Here is a 22,777-nt window from a genome sequence, read left to right on the forward strand (position 1 = left end):
GAGCTGGCAAGCCACAAGTTGGTGGAATTTATTTTGAATCTGTGCACTGGTTCATAGATCCCAGTAGAAATCCATAGAGGCTGCTGGGATTTCATGTCATCAGATCCATACTTGCGGTACATTTTGAAACTTGAGCTCTGATGAAACTTGAGCTCTGACTGGTTGCCATGGGCAACTAGAGAAGTTCTGCTCTCGGACACTTCTGATAAATCTGCCCATAGAAAAAGTGATAGTCACAAAAAGTCACAGCCAGATACAGAGACAGTCACTGACGGAGACAGTCAGAGACAGTCACTAAAAGAGACAGAACAGAGAATGTTAGTGACAGAGACAGTCAGTGACAGGCACTGAAAGAGATGGTCAGTGACAGTCACTGAAAGAGACGGTCAGTGATAGACACTTAAAGAGACAATCAGAGACCTCACTGAAAGAAACAGTCAAAGACAGAGAAGGTCAGAGACAGATAGATACATATAAAATATTTTTTGTTATACCTTAGAGTAGTTATTTCCTAACCCAAACAGTGACGGGATCTACAGCTAGTATAAGATAAAATTGATTTATGTGAAGGAAACAATTTATAGCTAAAAGAAGGAATCTTCTCTATAGGAACCGGTCACTTGCTTTATATGTGGAAATGCGGAGACAGGTCCTTAAACCTTCAAAAATGTAGAAAGGTCTTTTATAGTCTACATTTTCCCAGGGGGCAGAAACCTAAGGACTTCCTGCTAGCTGGATCTAGCATATCCTGAGTGATGGTCTACACACAGAATAAAGCCACGAGACCAGATTTATCAAAAGTAGAACTTATTAATAGCACTTGTACCGTATATACTCGAGTATAAGCCGACCCGAGTATAAGCCGAGACCCCTAATTTCAACACAAAAAACTGGGAAAACCTATTGACTCGAGTATAAGCCGAGGGTGGGAAATGCATTGGTTACAGCCTCCCAGTATATAGTCTGCCAGCCCCTGTAGCATACAGCCTGCCCAACCCCTGTAGCATACAGCCTGCCCAACCCCTGTAGCATACAGCCTGTCTAGCCCCTGTAGTAGGAAAAAAAATAACACTGTACTCATCTTTCCGACGTCCCCATTCTGTCTCAGACAGAAGAGGACCTATGGGTGACGTCAGAAAGGTGAGTTTTGTCTTTATGTTTTTAGTTGACTCGAGTATAAGCCGAGTTAGGGTTTTTGAGCACAAATTTTGTGCTGAAAAACTAGGCTTATACTCGAGTATATAAGGTAATTATGTTTCCCTTTTCCGCCAGGGACATGAAAGGGGGGATGTGGCTGGCGAGAGGGTGGGCGTGGCCGGCGAAGAGTTGGCCTGTACCTGTTCCTGCACCTGGTGTAGAAAGAGGCCACAGCCTCTCGATGTGTCTGGCTGCGATGTAGCAGCGGCAGCTACATTAATAATCACCAAATCTTTATCTGTAGCTTGCATTAATAAATATGACTTTAACTGCCTGTATTTCTGGTTCTGTAAATCACAGAACCACAATCCTTATGCAGTCTTAAAGATGAGATTCTTATCTTTAATATGATACATGAAACATTAAGATACTCCAGGTATTAGAAAACCAAAGATCTGAAGTGACATTTCCCCTCCAGTTTGTAAAAGTGACTGACCTCAGGCAAAAAATGTCTCTCCTCAGCTCATTTGCATATAACTTTGGAAGTTATTTTTATCTAGGCAAGCGGATGAGACTCAGTCACTTAGTCACTCAAATTGTGGTGCCTGTTCAATTCTCATATAGCCCATATACAGGCGGTCCCCTACTTAAGAACACCCGACCCCTAATTATAAACTGACTTCTGGATGTTGGTAATTACTGTACTTTATCCTTAGGCTATAGAAATCAGCAATAACAGTTATCACAGGCGTCTGTAATGAAGCTTTAGTGTTATTCCTGGTTCTTATAACAATCCAACATTTTTAAAATCCAATTGTCACAGAGACCAAAAATATTTGTCTCGAGTTGCAATTATAAAATATACAGTTCCGTCTTACATACAAATTCAACTTGAGAACAAACCTACAGAACCGATCCTGTACGTAACCCGGGGACTGCCTGTACTTTATATTGCTTTGTTAAACTCTATCCTAAAAAGGGCTGATGACTTTGACTTTCCTACAGAAGTCATTCAATAAAACTCAGCAGAACAAAGTGAGTAGAATGATTGGGATGTATGTATGTAAAAAGGGGCATAACTATTTGAGACAGGGTCCCATAAGAGACTTTTCAATGGGGCCCCCTATCTCCTATCCCCTAGTCCTATCATCCTGTTGTCCCCTCCTTCTCCCATGTGACCTGTTATATACAAATTATACTGTACAATGTGCAGCATAATATGTATCTAATGGTGCACATCTTCCATTCTTTAGTGTGTCAGGTCGGATGCTGGGGCCCCCTGACACTGCGGGCCCCATAGCAGCCGCCGTGGCTGCTACTGCTGTAGTTACTCCCCTGTATGTAAACAATAGATCCCAAATGTATAGTCTTATAGATTTCTTTATGCTATTAGCGACCTCCCTGTCTGCAAAGAAAGTTTGATGAAACATGGAAAAAATCCCATAGATGACTGTATTGTATTTACTGTATTTTCGTGCCAACAGAGGAAAAAATGATCCATTGCCATCAATTTCCACACTAAATTGCATATTTGTGCAGCGATCGTGCGCTGCTTTCATTTTGTGAACTAAACTGTAAACTATGTATATAACTGTTTAATTAAGAATTCCGTTTAGCCGGCATTAATTATTTATTTGCTTGATTAGTAGCTTTTTGCTGGAATTTTTTTTATTTGTAAGCAAATCCTTACAGCGAGTTGTCATTTTAAAGCATATTGCATTAAGTAAATTTAATTAATCAGTTTATCAAGTGCAGCAGTTAATTAGAGGGCAAAATATAGCGAGCCAAGAATCGTATAAATTGTTTATATTGTTGAGCGAGAACCATCCGATCTATTACACTATGTATCCATTATATGTAGCGTGATACCAAAAATAGACTGGTGGGGAGAGGTTCACCCATAAACCATGAAATTAGGGTAAATTTGTTGTTAAAGGGGGGGTTTCTCATAATTAAAGGGGCTGTTACAGTAATGTATAATATATATTTATTTATTTATTTACAGGAAATCTAGCATCAAAATCAACCAGGAACCCTTACCCTTATGCTAATGAGCCCAATGGGTCTCTGGCTTCCATTACCAGAGACCAATGTCCTAAAGCTTAGACTGTGTGAAAATACAGCAGGCAGAGGGAGGGGGGAAGTGCTGAGAGTGTAGACAGGAAGGGGTGACAGTGTAACAGCCTGTGAAGCTACAGCATAGAGAGAGGTGCTCTGGTATCTTCCCCCAGAGCCCTTTGGTCTTATTAGCAAAATTTTTAAAAGTTGATTTTAGAAGGAAGATGATGGATAACATATATATAAGGAGATGACCACAGTCCTGGTCATGATGGATTTTAATGGTAGATTTCCTGTAAAATAATGAAACGTTACTTCCCACTTCCCATTACAGTTTCTCCTGCTCCCAGACGCTCCTGTGATTGGTAGCCAATCACAGGTAATAACTGACCCTTGTGAGATGTGATGAGGGAATCTATTTATCGGTTCGTATATTCGGAATAACAATGAAAAATTTTGTAAGATAAACACAGTCTAAGCTTTTTATGAAAAATCTGTGGTTTGGGACCAGATGGGGCTATATACCAATTTCCAGGACAATTGGAGCAACATTACTGCAGACCAAATAGAATTGGACCTGAACCCCATCTTTAGATGATTCTTTAATCTCTGTACTCTGCCAGTGAGTGGTTGAATGGCCTCCCCTAGCGTTTTCTGTAATTGAGTAAGCGATAAATATAACTCCATTATATTATTGGCCACCTATAAATAATGTCCCACGTTTATCAAAAACAGTACAAACTGTACTAGGTGCAGTTTGCCCGTGCAGTGTGCAGGGGGCGCCAGATTCATGAATTGCGGTGCATGTTCTTCATGAAACTACCGCTCCCTGCCCTGATCCTACAGCGTGCACTAACTTGTTTTGGTGCACCTTTAACAGAGTGTGCACCAGAACGCCCCTTTCCGTGCAGAATTTTGGGTCACGTCGGGTATAGTGTCGCAGACACTTTATAAATACATGTGCAAGCAGTTTGCACTATAAAGAAAGTACAAGTTAGACAGAAAACTGGTGCGGGGGGTATAATACATGTGGGCCAATGTCTTTCCTTGAAATGGGTTACTACATATCATAGTTAAAGGAAACACTTACTTCTGATTTTATCACTTAAAGGGGTTTTCCCACAAAGACAAGTTAGGCCCTATTCACGGGATAGGGCCTAACTTGCTGATTGGTGGGGTCTCAGTGCTGAGACCCCCCACAGATCGCGAAAACGAGAGGTCCAACGGACCCCTCGCCGCTCAGTTAGACAGCCACGCATGACCGTTCTGCTCCATTAATCTCTATAGAGCTGACCGAGATCGGTGAGAGCAGCACTCTTATGAAGCGATGAGGGGTCGATCAGACCCCTCATATTTGCGATCTTTGGGGGTCTCCGCACTGAGACCCCCACTGATCAGCAAGTTAGGTCCTATTCTGTGGATAGGGCCAACTTTTCTTTCTGGGAAAACCCCTTTAAGTAGTGCACACTTACCCTTTTGTCGGCTTCACGCTCTTCAGGTAACAATAGTCAATCTTATAGATAGATCATCATTTCGATAAGTCATTTAACCCTTTTATGCGAAATTTGTGCCTGCCCTTCAATAAATACAGTTCTAGACCCTTTATAACCTATACAGTATGAGGGCTACAGGTCGCCAAATAATGAAATAGGCAAGAAATGTGCAGCGTGTTTGCAGCCTTATCCCTTTTTATGAGTTCATCTTAAGAGTCTATAAAACGAATGTGAGAAAATGATTTACCTTATATACTCGAGTATAAGCCTAGTTTTTCAGCACAAAATTTGTGCTCAGAAACCCTAACTCGGCTTATACTCGAGTCAACTAAAAACATAAAGACAAAACTCACCTTTCTGACGTCACCCATAGGTCCTCTTCTGTCTGAGACAGTCTGCGAGACAGAAGAGGACCTATGGGGGACGTTGGAAAGATGAGTACAGTGTTATTTTTTTTCCTTCTACAGGGGCTGGGCAGGCTGCATGCTACAGGGGCTGGCAGACTATACACTGGGAGGCTGTAACCAATGCATTTCCCACCCTCGGCTTATACTCGAGTCAATAGGTTTTCCCAGTTTTTTGTGTTGAAATTAGGGGTCTCGGCTTATACTCGGGTCGGCTTATACTCGAGTATATACGGTACTGTTCCAAGATGTCATTTGCATCTTCTCAATTACTTTTCTGCATTACACTGGACTCCTAATTCTAGAGGTAGTACCTTATGATAGGACCATTAACCTTGTCTTGTCACATCTATTTCTCATTTACATGTTATAGATATTAGACGTTACACAGGTTTTACAATATTAGATTAAAATATTGCAAAAAGTCTCATATGGACTAAGGCCTCATGCACACAAACGTAAATTGGGACCGCATGTACGTCCCCATAGACGGCAATAGCGGCACGGCGGGGATATGGTGCCACACATGTGTAGCACCGATCCGGGGCCGCACACCGCAAAAACATAGAGCATGCTCTATCTTTCAGCGAGTGTACCGCGTGTGTATGTACCCTTAGTAAAACGTATTACTACTATTTGCACGATGAAGCCTTTGGTGCACTACTGATGGCTTTGCCTTCGTACTGTAGCCTCTCTCAGGCGAATAGTAGCAATACATATTACTACTATTCACCTGATGAAGGCTTTGGTGCACTACTGATGGCTTTGCCTTCGTACTGTAGCCTCTCTCAGGCGAATAGTAGCAATACATATTACTACTATTCACCTGATGAAGGCTTTGGTGCACTTTTGATGGCTTTGGTGCACTACTGAATCCACTTCAGGTTAATAGTAGTAATACATATTAGGAAGGTTCTAGTACGTAGTGGATTTCCACCGTCGTCCTCTCCAATCCCATCTGCCTGGTGGATCTGGAGTTCTTCCATCTGGTGTAAACTAGTCCCCTCCCTTCCCCCATCGACCTGTAGATAAACTCCTGGGGCGCACTGAGGATATGCCATAGGACTTTTATGTTCCACCGCATCGGAGAGAAGAACATTGTAAGTATTTTTTTTTTAAATGACTTGAGGTGGAAAGCATCGAGAGACTCTATCTCCCTCGTGGAGTCTTTCTTTAATTTTAGTTGTCGGATGACAAGTCGAGAGAGACAGATCCTTTCCGCTTCTCTCTCTGTCTGTTATTCAGCCTGTAAATATATACAAGAAATGTACAGTTCTCTTCTTTCTTCGGCAGCGGCGTACGCTGTCAGCGCGGAGATTATACCCATATGTTGTAAATGAGAATAAAATCTGATAAAAAGTCCAGACAGACAAGGGCGCAAATCAAATAAAAAAAAAAAAAATCTGTGTGCTCATCTTCTGCAGATATGAATAGGCTGCTATGGAGGTAAGGTAATACAGACCTACTCTCTGAAATCCAGTACAAAGGAACAACATCTTGTTGACAGTCAAGATTTATCTCCATATTCCCCCGCCGTGCTGTAAAAACATTCTGCTGTTAGGATACAAGAAAGCAATTTCACAACCAAGGACAATTCAGCAAGGCAAACAGCTGAAATAAACCGGAGGGGGTCATTAATCAGGGGACACAAAGTGACAAAAATGAGGCTCCTACTCCATCTGCATTATTCTCGTGTTGCATTACGTAGCAAATTGGTCTCTCGCAGGTGTCTGTACCCAAATAAATGCCATATTTGTTTCTTTTCCGGAGGTACATGAATTATGCTGCAAGTGGTTTTTAAGATGGGAAAGGAAACATCCTACAGCTGATTCCATGGCCCCAAAACCACAGTCTCCCCCTCCCCCCCTGCTCTGTCAGCACTTCCCCCTTCTTCTGCACTGCACTGTGTAACAACCTGTGAAGCTACAGAACAGAGGGGCTCAGGTATCACACCCCAGAGGCCTTCTGCCTCATTTGCATATTTTTTTTAAAATAGAACTGTACAGGGGGTCCAGGACTTACAGACAACCCTTAGTTACAGAAGGACCTCTCTGCCCACTATGACCTCTGGTGTAGCTCTCTGAATACAAATTCAACTACAACTAAATTCAGGAAAAGAACTAAATTCCAAAAGAATCTTGTATGTAACCTGGGGACTGCCTGAATTTTTACTGACCTTTTACAGGTTTTTCCAAGAAAGATGAACATAGTAACGCAACACTGAAAAAGAATTCATAAAAAAGGAGGGAACAAAAAGTACAATATTGGTGAAACAGAGACAGATATCTTGGGGGGTTGCACGTAAATCCATGTAGCTAAGAGACCAGAGACACAAAATGGAGAGAAGGGGGGGATAGCTACTAGGGTGTCATAATAGCATCATTTTAAAAGTTGATTTTAGAAGGTAGGGAGCCATGGATAACACATATAAGGAGATTCCCGATGCCTGGATGTATGAGTGTCTCTGGTTTATCATGAAGGATTTAGATGGTATTTTCCCTTATTACATATTCCGGTCTCTAAAGATGCATGAGAGCTCCCAACAGACCCCTAAAATTAATTGGACACGCCCCCTTTCCGCAAGATTGTTAAAATGAACTCAGGCCTCTTTAATTAACTGGACCCCCGGCCCAGAGTTTCAAAATGATTCAGATACCAAACCCTACAAATAATTCAGATGCTAAATCAGACTCAGAATTAGACCCCAGACCAGACAAAAAAAAGAGAACTACGGTTATATAGAGGCTACTGTATACAACGTCCTGATGGTTCACCAGCATCTGTAGTGATTCAGCCTTACTACAGATCTGCCATCATAGATGCATTGGAGGAGACTAGAGAAGAGCGAACCTGAACGTTAGCTTCTGGTCTGGGGTTCGGGGACACCGCTGTCCAATCACAGCCATGGCTAGAAGGTGGGGGCGTCAATGTACCGGATTGGCTGAAAGCAATATGTCCAGGTCATGTGGGACGCGACTTAACCCCAGAACAGGATTTAAAGGAAACCTACCAAAACGGATCTACCTATTAAGGTAGATCCGGTGGTAGGTGCCTCTTATGTATGTAAGGATTGCCCTTATTAGGACTAATCCTTTAGCCCCCTGTATATTTTTTAATCTTTAATTATGTTAATATGTAAATTTACCAAAGAGGCTAATGGGGCGTGGAGTGGCCAGAGCTGAGGCTACACGGCGCGGCTACTCCACACCCCAGTAGCCTCCTTGATCCTTTTACCTAGAGATCTTCAGTGCGCAGCTATGAGGAGCTGCACGCCCTTGACCGCGAAGTGCAGATTGCAGGCCACCGGCTGCGTGGTCTCGGGTCCGAAGCCGGAGCTACTGCACATTCGTAGAACGCCGGCTTCACAGACGAGTGTGTGCAGCTCCTTGTAGAGGAGCGCTGAAGATATCTGGGTAGGAGGATCAAGGAGGCTACTGGGACATGGAGTAACCGCGCCGTGTAGCCTCAGCTCCGGCTACTCCACGCCCCAGTAACCTCTTTGGTAAATTTACATATTACCACAATTGAAAATTAGAAAAATATAAAGGGGACTAAAGGATTAGCCCTTAAAAGGGCTATCCTTACATACATGAGAGCCCCCTTCCACCGAATCTACCTGAATAGGTAGATCCGTGGTGGTAGGCTTCCTTTAAAAGGCAATCCCGCTCATCTCTAGAGGAGACATAACCCCCCTCCCCTATGACCACAGTTCTATGGAGTCTCCATTCTCCATTCCCTACCAGTTTTTTATCTTCCATTAGAGCTTTACATAAGTCTTTTTTCCTACGACTAAAAAGTGTAACGCACCATAGATCAAATCCACCAAATGAGAGCTACGGCGTAAAGGTGCGTATTCTGCAATTAATCGCCTCTCTCTTCAACTAATTACCGTCAACTAATTTCATGCTCTCGACCATCTATAAAAGTCAACCTACTTAAACTCTGGAAATAGCAATTTTATGTACTTACCGCTGAAAAGTCACATAATAACCCGCATTTATGAGCGGGATGCTTTTATAGGTGGAATTCAATGTAAAATTTCGAAAAAAAATTAAAACGCTGATATGTCATTTACAATATGAAAATTAGGCCACATCGTTTACCACATCTGAAAACAGAATTGATTCCGCCGCCTTTTATGTCAGAAGAAAAAGACGTCTCCTCCGGCAGATGTATGTGGAATTATCTCCGGCGGATAAAATAAAAGGCGCAGGAATCTTTTCAGTAGAATCCTATCTAGAGCCGGATTTCCCAATCAGTAAATCTCCCCCCCCCCCCACCTTCCCTCCCGCTCGCTCCCCATAGAGACAGAATAATATATGGTGTGTGTTTAGTGAATTGCAGTTGGAAGATTCTGTATCACATGTAAAATAAAACAATAGGAAAATTATAATTGCATTTTCCTCTCCCTGTAATTCTGAATGTAAACCCAGAGCAAAAGGTGGTAATTAGTCACTCGTTAATTCCATATTCTCTCCGGCGTCGTATTATTAGCGACGGGTTCTGTATACCCACTGCAGCACAATATTTTATTCAAGACTAAAATTCATTACACCATCGTCGTATTGTTCCCCATTGTTATCCGGTAACCTGCCTGATGCCCCTCGTTTATTTAGCATAATATTTACTATATTTAGAATTAAATTAGGTTTATGGTATAGAATGATTCAATCCAGTCACCGATCCCCCTCGTTTTATGGCTTAAAGGGAACCTGTCATCAGGAACAGGCACAATAGACAATAGACATGTGCATTTGTTGAAAAGTGCAGTGCGGGGGTCGCAGCTTAATGAAAGTTAGGCACTATCCGTCCGCTCCATTAGTCTTGTGGGACCGCCTGCTCCATTTTTCTGACAGAGCAATGAGGGGTCCAACAGACCCCTCGTTTTTGCGATCTGTGGGGGTCTCAGCACTTTGACCCCCAATGATCAGCAAGTTAGGCCCTATGCCATGGATAGGGCCTAACTTTTGTTTGTGGGAAAACCCCTTTAAATATTTATTATCTATACTGTAACACAATTTTTGTGATGAAAAAGCCCCATTCGGCTTATACTCGAATATATATATATATATATATATATATATATATATATATGTGTATATATATATATATATAAAAAAATAAAGTTAGTATTCACCCTCCGGTGCTGACCCCTGGCATCCTTTTCTCCCCGCAGCAATTTTTCGGGTTTACTTTGCTGGGCATTATACTTATGAGGGCCCTCTGCTGGACATTTTACTAATGGGGGCTCGCTGCTGGGCATTATACTTATGGGGAACTCTGCTGGACATTTTACTAATGGGGGCTCGCTGCTGGGCATTATACTTATGGGGAACTCTGCTGGACATTATACTAATGGGGGCACTCTGCTGGGCATTATACTTATGAGGGCACTCTGCTGGACATTTTACTTATGGGGAACTCTGCTGGACATTATACTTATGGGGAACTCTTCTGGACATTATACTAATGGGGGCACTCTGCTGGACATTATACTTATGGGGAACTCTGCTGGACATTATACTTATGGGGGCACTCTGCTGGACATTATTTTAACTGGAGGAGCTGCTGCGGACATTTCATTCATGAGGGGAACCTACTGGATATTTTATTAGAGAGTAGCAGCTGCATTTCCCACCCCAGGCTTATACTCTAATCAATATTTACAGTTTACGAATTTACAGTTTTTTGTGGTAAAATTAAGTACCTCGGCTTATACTCAAGTATGTACGGTATATATCGAATTCCTCAAATCACAATAACATCCCTTCATGCACATTGACCTGTATGTAGATAACAGTGACCCATCATTACATCACTACTGACCATAGATGATGTCACAGCTTATCCCCTCCCCCTCCCTGTACAATGACCTCTATATAGATAACACTGACCCATCATTACATCACTACTGACAATAGATGATGTCACAGCTTATCTCCTCCCCCTCCCTGTACAATGACCTCTATATAGATAACACTGACCCATCATTACATCACTACTGACAATAGATGATGTCACAGCTTATCTCCTCCCCCTCCCTGTACAATGACCTCTATATAGATAACACTGACCCATCATTACATCACTACTGACAATAGATGATGTCACAGCTTATCCCCTCCCCCTCCCTGTACAATGACCTCTATATAGATAACACTGACCCATCATTACATCACTACTGACCATAGATGATGTCACAGCTTATCTCCTCCCTCCTCCCTGTACAATGACCTCTATATAGATAACAGTGACCCATCATTACATCACTACTGACCATAGATGATGTCACAGCTTATCTCCTCCCTCCTCCCTGTACAATGACCTCTATATAGATAACACTGACCCATCATTACATCACTACTGACAATAGATGATGTCACAGCTTATCTCCTCCCCCTCCCTGTACAAAGACCTCTATATAGATTACACTGACCCATCATTACATCACTACCGACAATAGATGATGTCACAGCTTATCTCCTCCCCCTCCCTGTACAATGACCTCTATATAGATAACACTGACCCATCATTACATCACTACTGACAATAGATGATGTCACAGCTTATCTCCTCCCCCTCCCTGTACAATGACCTCTATATAGATTACACTGACCCATCATTACATCACTACCGACAATAGATGATGTCACAGCTTATCTCCTCCTCCTCCCTGTACAATTACCTCTATATAGATAATACTGACCCATCATTACATCAGTACTGACAATAGATGATGTCACAGCTTATCTCCTCCCTCCTCCCTGTACAATGACCTCTATATAGATAACACTGACCCATCATTACATCACTACTGACAATAGATGATGTCACAGCTTATCTCCTCCCCCCTCCCTGTACAATGACCTCTATATAGATAACACTGACCTATCATTATATCACTACTGACAATAGATGATGTCACAGCTTATCTCCTCCCCCTCCCTGTACAATGACCTCTATATAGATAACACTGACCTATCATTATATCACTACTGACAATAGACGATGTCTCAGCTTATCTCCTGCCCCTCCCTGTACAATGACCTCTATATAGATAACATTGACCCATCATTACATCACTACTGACAATAGATGATGTCACAGCTTATCTCCTCCCCCTCCCTGTACAATGACCTCTATATAGATAACACTGACCCATCATTACATCACTACTGACAATAGATGATGTCACAGCTTATCCCCTCCTCCCTGTACAATGACCTCTATATAGATAACACTGACCCATCATTACATCACTACTGACAATAGATGCTATCACAGCTTATCCCCTCCTCCCTGTACAATGACCTCTATATAGATAACACTGACCCATCATTACATCACTACTGACAATAGATGATGTCACAGCTTATCTCCTCCCCCTACCTGTACAATGACCTCTATATAGATAACACTGACAATAGATGATGTCACAGCTTATCCCCCCCCTCCCTGTACAATGTCCACTATATAGATAACACTGACCCATCATTACATCACTACTGACAATAGATGTCACAGCTTATCTCCTCCCCCTCCTGTACAATGACCTCTATATAGATAACACTGGCCCATCATTACATCACTACTGACAATAGATGATGTCACAGCTTATCCCCCCCCTCCCTGTACAATGTCCACTATATAGATAACACTGACCCATCATTACATCACTACTGACAATAGATGATGTCACAGCTTATCCCCTCTCCCTCCCTGAACAATGACCTCTATATAGATAACACTGACCCATCATTACATCACTACTGACAATAGATGATGTCACAGCTTATCTCCTCCTCCCTGTACAATGACCTCTATATAGATAACACTGACCCATCATTACATCACTACTGACAATAGATGTCACAGCTTATCTCCTCCCCCTCCTGTACAATGACCTCTATATAGATAACACTGGCCCATCATTACATCACTACTGACAATAGATGATGTCACAGCTTATCTCCTCCCCCTCCTGTACAATGACCTCTATATAGATAACACTGGCCCATCATTATATCACTACTGACAATAGATGATGTCACAGCTTATCTCCTCCCCCTCCCTGTACAATGACCTCTATATACATAACACTGACCCATCATTACATCACTACTGACAATAGATGATGTCACAGCTTATCTCCTCCCCCTCCTGTACAATGACCTCTATATAGATAACACTGGCCCATCATTACATCAGTACTTACAACAGATGATGTCACAGCTTATCTCCTCCCCCTCCCTGTACAATGACCTCTATATACATAACACTGACCCATCATTACATCACTACTGACAATAGATGATGTCACAGCTTATCTCCTCCCCCTCCTGTACAATGACCTCTATATAGATAACACTGGCCCATCATTACATCACTACTGACAATAGATGATGTCACAGCTTATCTCCTCCCCCTCCCTGTACAATGACCTCTATATACATAACACTGACCCATCATTACATCACTACTGACAATGGATGATGTCACAGCTTATCTCCTCCCCCTCCCTGTACAATGACCTCTATATAGATAACACTGACCCATCACTACTGACAATGGATGATGTCACAGCTTATGTGTCACTGATGTGTATGAAGGCAGCACATGACACACGTCTATATGTGCACAGTATAAATAGAGAATATGAAGGGAATATTCGGCTGTGGATCTATAGCCTGGGATTATTTGTCTAATCTTCTCCCCACCGCGGTGCCAGCGACATGCTGAGCAATACATTGCAGGCCTCTGGCAAAGAGGAGTTAAAGTCAAAATATTTAGCATTGAATGGATCTCGCCTTATGGTAAAATACAGTCTATGTAAACAGCGATGCAAACAGAACGGCTCCCTGACCGATACTTCCCATCCGACAGACAAAATAACCTGCTGCTCCCCTTTGTCACATCTCGTGTATCAGTAGTTGCATCAGCATGAAAAGCTGCAGCCAGTGTTATGTATTGTCCTTAAAGAGATGTGTAGACATACATTTGTGTATTTTTTTTAGTAGCAGCAGGACTGTTAAATATGGATTGATGCGCTAGGATTGTAGCTTGGGGGCATATGCTCACACTGCTGTGCTCTCTGCTGACAGTGGTAGTTAGTGGCCCTGGAGATCTGTGTAGTCATACCTTGGTGTATGTTTTTCAGTAGCAACGGGACTGTGAAATATGGATTTACATCCCACAACTATAGCTTGCGGGCATATGCTCACACTGCTGTGTTCTGTGCTCTCTGTTAGGTATTGGCCATGGAGTTCTGTGTAAAATACCTTTGTATATTTTTTTGTAGCAGCAGGACTGTAAAATATGGATTTATGTCCCAGGATTGTAGCTAGGGAGCATATCCTTACACTGTTGTGCTCTGTGCTCTCTGCTGACAGAGTTTGGTATGGGTCCTGGAGAACTTTGTGTATTTTGTTAGTAGAAAGAGAACTGTGAAATATGGATTTACGCCCAAACTTTTAGCTTGGAAGACTGTGCTCACACTGCTGTGCTCTGTGCTCTCTGCTGACAGTGTTAGGCATTGTCCACGGAGATCTGTGTAATCAGACCTTTGTGTATTTTTTAGTAGCAGCAGAATTGTAAATTATGGATTTATATCCCATGGTTGTAGCTATGGGGGGTATCCTTACACTGTTGTGCTCTGTGCTCTCTGCTCAGCATTGGCCCTGGAGAACTTTGTGTAGTTTGTTAGTAGCAATGAGACTGTCCAACTTTGTCTATATTGTTAATTAGCTGATTGGTGGGGGAAACACGGACTGCACCCCAACCAGTCCCCTATAGATAAGCAATTAATGGTTTGGGGACAAAACACCCCTTTAAGAGGGGCAAATAGTTGATTGAATTGAATCTAGATATTTTTTCCCAAATGGTGGTTGGTAGGAAGTCGGGAGGAGGATACATGTCCTATATGTTACCAGTATCTCCTGGCTTTGCCACATTGGGGGTCATTTACTAAGGGCCCGAATCACGTTTTTCCGACGGGTTACACAAATATTAACGATTTACGCCGATTTTCCCAGAATTGCCCCGGGATTTTGTCGCACGTGATCGGATTGTGGGGCATCGGCGACGGCATGTACGTGACGGAAATCGGGGGGCGTGGCCGAACGAAAACCCGACGGATTCGGAAAAACCGTCGTATTTTTTTTAAAAAAAGTGTTGCTTGACACGCACTTACCTGCACCCAGGGTAGGACAGTGAACTTCAGTGCACTCCGGAATTCAGAGCAGCAGCGACACCTAGTGGACATGGGGCGCACTACCTTAGTGAATCGTCGGAAGACCCGAATCCTCCACTGAGAACGCGCCGCTGGATCGCGACAGGACCGGGTAAGTAAATCTGCCCCATTGACTCCAATGAATTTCGGAACCTTGAAGATTGATATCCTGGAAAAGCGACTCCGTAAAGAAGTGAAGTTATGGTAGTGATACTTTCACAAACGCCTGTGTAAGTCATCTCGCAGACACCAAAATCTGCAATTTACAACAGATCTATCTAATTACCAGATAATCTGTTTAAATAAATAAGAACACGAGAGCCAGACACCTCACTCGGCGACGCTGCGATGGAACAAATCCATCTGTTTGACAAGTAGACAGAGACTTGGGATGTTAATGTAGGAAGCGTATTGAGAGAGCGCTGCTCCGAGAGTGAAATACACCCAGAAAAAGAAGCTGTCACATCATTTACTGGTGATGTATATATTGTATACTAAACAAGGGAAGAGAGAAAATATGTCAATAAAGCTATTACACACCTACAGTGCCGCCTGGGGAAAAAAAAAAAAGCAAAGGAACGCGGTGTGGACTGACATGCAAATGGTTGTATTCTTTTTTCATTCCACACCACGCTCCTTTGCAGTACATAGAAAAAATTCTGTATACAAGGAATAAAGGGAGCAAATCCTTTAAAGGGGTTTGCCCATGAAAGAAAATTCTCAAATTACAACCCCCTAGTGATGTTCACACAATAAAGATAATTTTTAACCCATAACATTACAATTTTACTCAGTTTTATTGCTGTTTGCTGTTGCAGTGATAATCAGTGTAATATTCTATTATGGAGTATGGACGGGGACTCTCTAAGCAGGACACTTCATGATTCCTCTGTGCTGTGAGATGCTGTGTGCTGACAAGGTGCTTAGATTATCAGAGTACAAGGTTTATCTACACTTTTATTTAGCTTCTGACTATTATACTAGTATCTGACACATAGAATGAGAGATGAGGAGATCCGTTAGATGCATATCACACATGACATTCTCAGCTCTGCTATCACAGCCATAACATACACAGCTCTGCTATTTCCCTCCCCCTCTCTTGGTTAAAGACCTTATCTGTCTGTAGCTTGTAGCTTTAGTCTCCTGAGATTGTGCGCCCGATATCCTGCATGTGTCGCTTCCCCGCTCAGGTCCGACAGAGTTCCCCTTCTTCTTCCTGGTGCATGTAAGTGCATTGTCTTGCGACACAATTTGAAAGTTAAATCCAGCGCTCGGTCCGAATCAGTCAGCCCGCCCCCCGATTTCTGTGGCATGGAAGCCAGCACAGCTGCGCCAAAAAATGATTGCTTGCGACACAATCCCAGCGCAGACACCTGCTAAATACCTGTCAAAGCCGTGCAATCCCAGAAAAAGGCGCACAGTCCGACAAAAGTGAGCAGCGCAACCCTTAGTAAATGAGCCACATTATTTCCTGTCCGACCCCAGAATTCTGATTTATGGTCGGATCCAGAGGCAACAGAATTGTGTACGCCAGGACTGATAGAGACAGGTTGGAATTATGTCTGTGAAATGCTGCATTTTTGTGAATTAGAGAATGTGTTGTTGTGTTATCCTGAGCATATTTAACGATCTTGTCTTCGTGGGAGGAATACCCCTTTAAAGGGTATTTAAAATGTGTTCAACTAGATCACAAAAAATCACATATCTGTCTCCTCAATTTTAGCCTGGTTCATGCTGTAGTTCCCATCCCACCTTTGAAGGTCCTCCAAAGGTCCTGAAACCACAGACTGAAAGCAGTAGAAGGGACACGTCCTCCATTCCCCATGAATTGATTCTGGTACCAGATGTAGGAAGTGATTCCAGACTTGTAGGGGCCATAATATACATACAGCCCAGGGCCCATGGAGGTCTTACTCCACCCCTTAGTGTGAATATGGTCTTACTCAACTCAATCTGCATAACACGACAGTTTATGTTGACACTTACCACTCTCAAAGCAGGCATCAAATATGAGGTGCCCTCTTCTTGGCTGCCCATTAAAGCCGTGAGGTGAAACAATGAGTTTGCTGACATTTCGGGTCATGGCCGCCTCATTTCCAATTCCATTACCTGTAATAAACAGACAGCACAGTGATATGAATACATCAATATTCAGGCTTTTTTTATTGGTCTATATCCCTCGTAAAAATTGAAAAAGTAATATTAGCTTTACTACGGGAAAACAGTACGTGTGTCCAACCGGGTCTGGCTTTATTATATGATAAGGAAGAACAATACTTATCAAAAGTTATAGAAATCGGATAAACCCACATGACTGGTTAATGTTTTTCTTGTTTTCAGACAAATAAACAAATCGGATATTTTTTTGATTTTCTTAAACTGTCAATGCAAAAAAAAAAAAAACTGACTACCCGAAATGCATGAGTTTTAAACCTACCTGGTCCAGTCTTTTGTGCTCCATGTGACTTTATTGCTTTATTCACCTATTCTATCAGGTCTTAAGCACTGTCCACTTCATGGGAGTGTGACAAAGTGGACAGCCCAGCGCTCAGGTATCTCCTGTAATCGCTTAGACAGTGAATGTGATTTCATAGCGCTGTGCTCAGCAATTTCTGACACTCCTACATTATTAAATGGATCAGTAGGATGCACACTCAGCCTGCTGCTCCATCCATTATTGATCGCTGGTGGTCCCGTTCTGGTAAGCGGTGGTGGGTCCAGCATTTGGGCCATCACCGATCAGCTTGTCATCAGGTAGACAGCGGATAAAATGCAACCTTGGTACAACCCCTTTAAGGATCCTCATCCATTGGCTAAATTGGAGAACAATTACAAGAAATGTCTTCCTTTCCTGTCCCTATGGAGGATGTTTCATGATGTGTCTCTTGACCGGAGATAGAAGATCCAAACCTCAATTCAGAGACCTGGACCTGGTCTTAAGCCAGAAGCTCGGGTTCCGTGTTCGGGCTCACCCTCGCCAGTGACACTTAATTGGTGCTGTTACCACTCCTGGGTATTAACCCTTCAAACGCCAATGCTCAGGTAGCATTAAAATTCTGCTGCCAGCTTTGGCAACGGTTTTTATAGGGTTGATACCACAATCGGTGCCAGCATCAATGGTGGTTGTTAGAGGTTGGTCAATTCTTCAAAGATCGTCTGAACCCGATTGGGTCCCTTCATTCCTAGTATCTAGCATTGAATAATACCATAGGTCAGTAGAGATAGGGCAGAAATCTCTTATAAGCACTACCACGTTGTATTGGTGCTGCTAGAACAAACAACCTCATGTACATTAGCTCCTCATCTCAAGCAAGAGTGGAGGAGGAGGAGGTTGTTCCTAATAACACAGGGCTCCTCAGAGATAAAGGACCATCCCACAGGACTCTTCATTTTACATTAGACTTATATTAAAAAGAAGTCACCCCTACAAGACAGAACAGAGTAACAACGTTGTGTAGAGCATAGTGATGAGCAAAGTTTGAGTTTGTACCAAACTTTGCGGATTTGGGTCCTCTACACCCCAAACTTCATAAGAAGTTCAAGACCAGGTCCAGGTTTGATTTAACCCCGTCACCCAAAAGAGCGCTGTCATTTTGGGGATGATTTTTGCTCTTCAATGATGTACTCAACAGCCACAACCCTCACCAAAACGCTGATGCTGCGGCAGCCGTAATTTATATGGCGCTGGCGACTTTGCCAATGGCCTTTAAACAGTTAACACCTGCAATCAGTATTACTGGTGAGTACCTGAAGATTTTTTAAATTTGTTCTAAACAGAATTTTAATGGGTCTGCCCATCACTAGTAAGACACTGTATAAGCTTCCATGTACCTTTTCCCTAGATGTCATTTTAGAAAAAAAAAAGTTATATCCCTGGTCATGTGATGTCACACAGGTGCATGACTAGTTATATTCCTGGTCATGTGATGTCACACAGGTGCACGGCTCGTTATATCGCTGGTCATGTGATGTCACACAGGTGCATGACTAGTTATATCCCTGGTCATGTGATGTCACACAGGTGCACGGCTCGTTATATCCCTGGTCATGTGATGTCACACAGGTGCATGACTAGTTATATCCCTGGTCATGTGATGTCACACAGGTGCACGGCTCGTTATATCCCTGGTCATGTGATGTCACACAGGTGCATGACTAGTTATATCCCTGGTCATGTGATGTCACACAGGTGCACGGCTCGTTATATCCCTGGTCATGTGATGTCACACAGGTGCACAGCTCGTTATATCCCTGGTCATGTGATGTCACACAGGTATATGGCTCATTATATCACTGGTCATGTGATGTCACACAGGTGCATGATTAGTTAAATCCCTGATCATGTGATGTCACACAGGTGCATGGCTCGTTATATCCCTGGTCATGTGATGTCACACAGGTATATGGCTCATTATATCACTGGTCATGTGATGTCACACAGGTGCATGATTAGTTAAATCCCTGATCATGTGATGTCACACAGGTATACGGCTTATTAAATCCCTGGTCATGTGATGTCACATAAGTGCATGATTAGTTAAATCCCTGGTCATGTGATGTCACAGAAGTGCATGGCTCGTTATATCCCTGGTCATGTGATGTCACACAGGTGCATGGCTTGTTATATCCCTGGTCATGTGATGTCACACAGGTGCATGGCTCGTTATATCCCTGGTCATGTGATGTAACACAGGTGCACGGCTCGTTATATCCCTGGTCATCTGATGTCTCACAGGTGCATGGCTCCTTATATCCATGGTCATTTGATGTCACACAGGTGCATGGCTCGTTATTTCCTTGGTCATGTGCTGTCACACAGGTACATGGCTCATTAAATCCCTGGTCATGTGATGTCACCCAGGTGCACGACTCATTATATCCCTGGTCATGTGATGTCACACAGGTGCATGGCTCGTTATATCCCTGGTCATGTGATGTAACACAGGTGCACAGCTTGTTATATCCCTGGTCATCTGATGTCACACAGGTGCATGGCTCCTTATATCCATGGTCATTTGATGTCACACAGGCGCACAGCTCGTTATATCCCTGGTACTGTGATGTCACACAGGTGCATGGCTCGTTATTTCTTTGGTCATGTGCTGTCACACAGGCGCACGGCTCATTAAATCCCTGGTAATGTGATGTCACCAAGGTGCACGGCTCGTTATACCCCTGGTCATGTGATGTCACACAGGTGCATAGCTCGTTATATCCCTGGTCATGTGATGTAACACAGGCGCACAGCTTGTTATATCCCTGGTCATCTGGGGTGCATGGTTCCTTATATCCATGGTCATTTGATGTCACACAGGTGCACAGCTCGTAATATCCCTGGTCATGTGATGTCACACAGGCGCACAGCTCGTTATATCACTGGTCATGTGATGTCACACAGGTGCATGGCTCGTTATATCCCTGGTCATGTGCTGTCACACAGGTGCACAGCTCGTAATATCCCTGGTCATGTGATGTCACACAGGTGCATGGCTCATTATATCCATGGTCATGTGATGTCACACAGGGGCACAGCTCGTAATATCCCTGGTCATGTGATGTCACACAGGTGCACAGCTCGTTATATCACTGGTCATGTGATGTCACACAGGTGCATGGCTCGTTATATCCCTGGTCATGTGCTGTCACACAGGTGCATTGCTTGTTATATCTCTGGTCATGTGATGTCACACAGGCGCACAGCTCGTTATATCACTGGTCATGTGATGTCACACAGGTGTACGGCTCATTATATCCCTGGTCATGTGATGTCACACAGGTGCATGGCTCATTATATCCATGGTCATTTGATGTCACACAGGTGCACGTCACCCGTTTTATTTTACCTTCTATACTTTTTTTCTACTGTGGATGTTAACCACTCTCCACTGCGGGCATAAAAGAAGACAAAGGGAGCACCAGCAGACATGGCCCCGCCCACAGTGCACCAAGAAGCTCATTAGCATACACCTAAAAGTGGAATTTTCTCTAAGAAACCAGGGAAACCGGATCAGGTAAGCTTATGGGTCCTACACAACTTCTACTCGTCAAAAATACATTTTGGTTCTTCTAGACATGCCGGACAATTCTAAAGATCCTGCAAGTTAGTCATTTTAATAAAATTACTGCAGAAAATAACAACTCTCATTCGCGCCAACTACTTCTTGGGTCTCGGATCTTCGAATAGCGATTACGAAGAGGGGGACGCTCCCTTCAAATATGAAATAGTAATAGTGGTGGATTTTTAATGGAATCCTCCGGCGGCTGACATGACAAGCTGTCACTTATAAGTAGTCGTATTATTAAGGTGCCAAATACGTTCCCGTTTTATATTCATCTTTTAGTCACATAAATACTGAAGTTTTGACACGCTTAAATCAAAACTTCAAGCAATGTAGAATTAAATTATATTAATATTCCTTGTAAATCCGTGTTTACTCCACATTTCCTGCCAATATGTTTACGATATTGCTTCGTCAGTCGCGCGGCTCGCTCGGGGTTTTTTTTTTTTTTACAGTAATTGTAGTCTGGGAAAGGATTCATTATTGGAATTAATACCACAGAGGATGAAGTTTATGAGTCAACGGAGAGTAAAGCAGGCAGAGGATAATATTTCACCGAAAATAATATAGTACAGTAAGCGGCACCAGGGACGCGGCGAGGAAAGACGGGGAAAATTACAGCACAAACAAAAGTATTTTCAGGACCGAGGTGTTTTCCAAAGGAAAACTTCTTAAAGGGGTTGTCCATTGTGGAATATTCACAAGTGGTTGTGGGTTGGACAAGTTTATCTGAGATCATCGTGTCATCGTTTCCTAAAAAGGGTCTTGCCAAAGTTACAAGTTATCCCCTATCCAAAAATCTTACAGTGAAGGATAGTAGAGGATGCAAAATCCAAATTGTTTGGTCGTCCGATAAGAGGACGTCATATTCAATATGTGGAATTTCCGCGAGCGGACGCTCGGTAAAACTATTTGTAACATTGAAGGATAAACTGTGAAACACCGTAAGGTTAAAGGGGTCGTCCACTTTTAGCAAGTCATTGATATTATTTGTGTAATGAAAAGTTATAAGATTTCCCTATATACTTTCTGTATTAATCCTGTAGTAATTCGCTAGATCTCTGCTTGCTGTCATTCTATAGGAAACTTAATTGTTTACTTCCTTTTGATAAACACCAATCCCTGGTCATGAGATGTCAAACAGATGCACGGCTCGTTATATCCCTGGTCGTGTAATGTCACACAGGTGCACGGCTGGTCATGTGATGTCACATAGGTGGACAGCTTGTTATATCCCTGGTCGTGTAATGTCACACAGGTGCACGGCTGGTCATGTGATGTCACATAGGTGGACAGCTTGTTATATCCCTGGTCATGTGTATGTCACACAGGTGCACAGCTTGTTATATCCCTGGTCATGTAATGTCACACAGGTGCACGGCTCGTTAGATCCCT

General features: G+C 42.9%; 1 protein-coding gene across 1 annotated transcript in view; it reads right to left on the reverse strand.

The window, feature by feature from the left end:
- Window positions 1-22,777, reverse strand: part of AGBL4 (AGBL carboxypeptidase 4) — a 1,134,440-nt gene that overhangs the window by 1,058,488 nt on the left and 53,175 nt on the right. Inside the window, exon 2 of the mRNA XM_072127046.1 lies at window positions 17,310-17,432. Within this exon, the coding sequence (XP_071983147.1) occupies window positions 17,310-17,432 (123 nt within the window). The remainder of the gene's footprint in view (window positions 1-17,309; window positions 17,433-22,777) is intronic.

The sequence above is a fragment of the Engystomops pustulosus genome, chromosome 10 (assembly GCF_040894005.1).
Source record: "Engystomops pustulosus chromosome 10, aEngPut4.maternal, whole genome shotgun sequence".
NCBI lineage: Eukaryota > Metazoa > Chordata > Amphibia > Anura > Leptodactylidae > Engystomops > Engystomops pustulosus.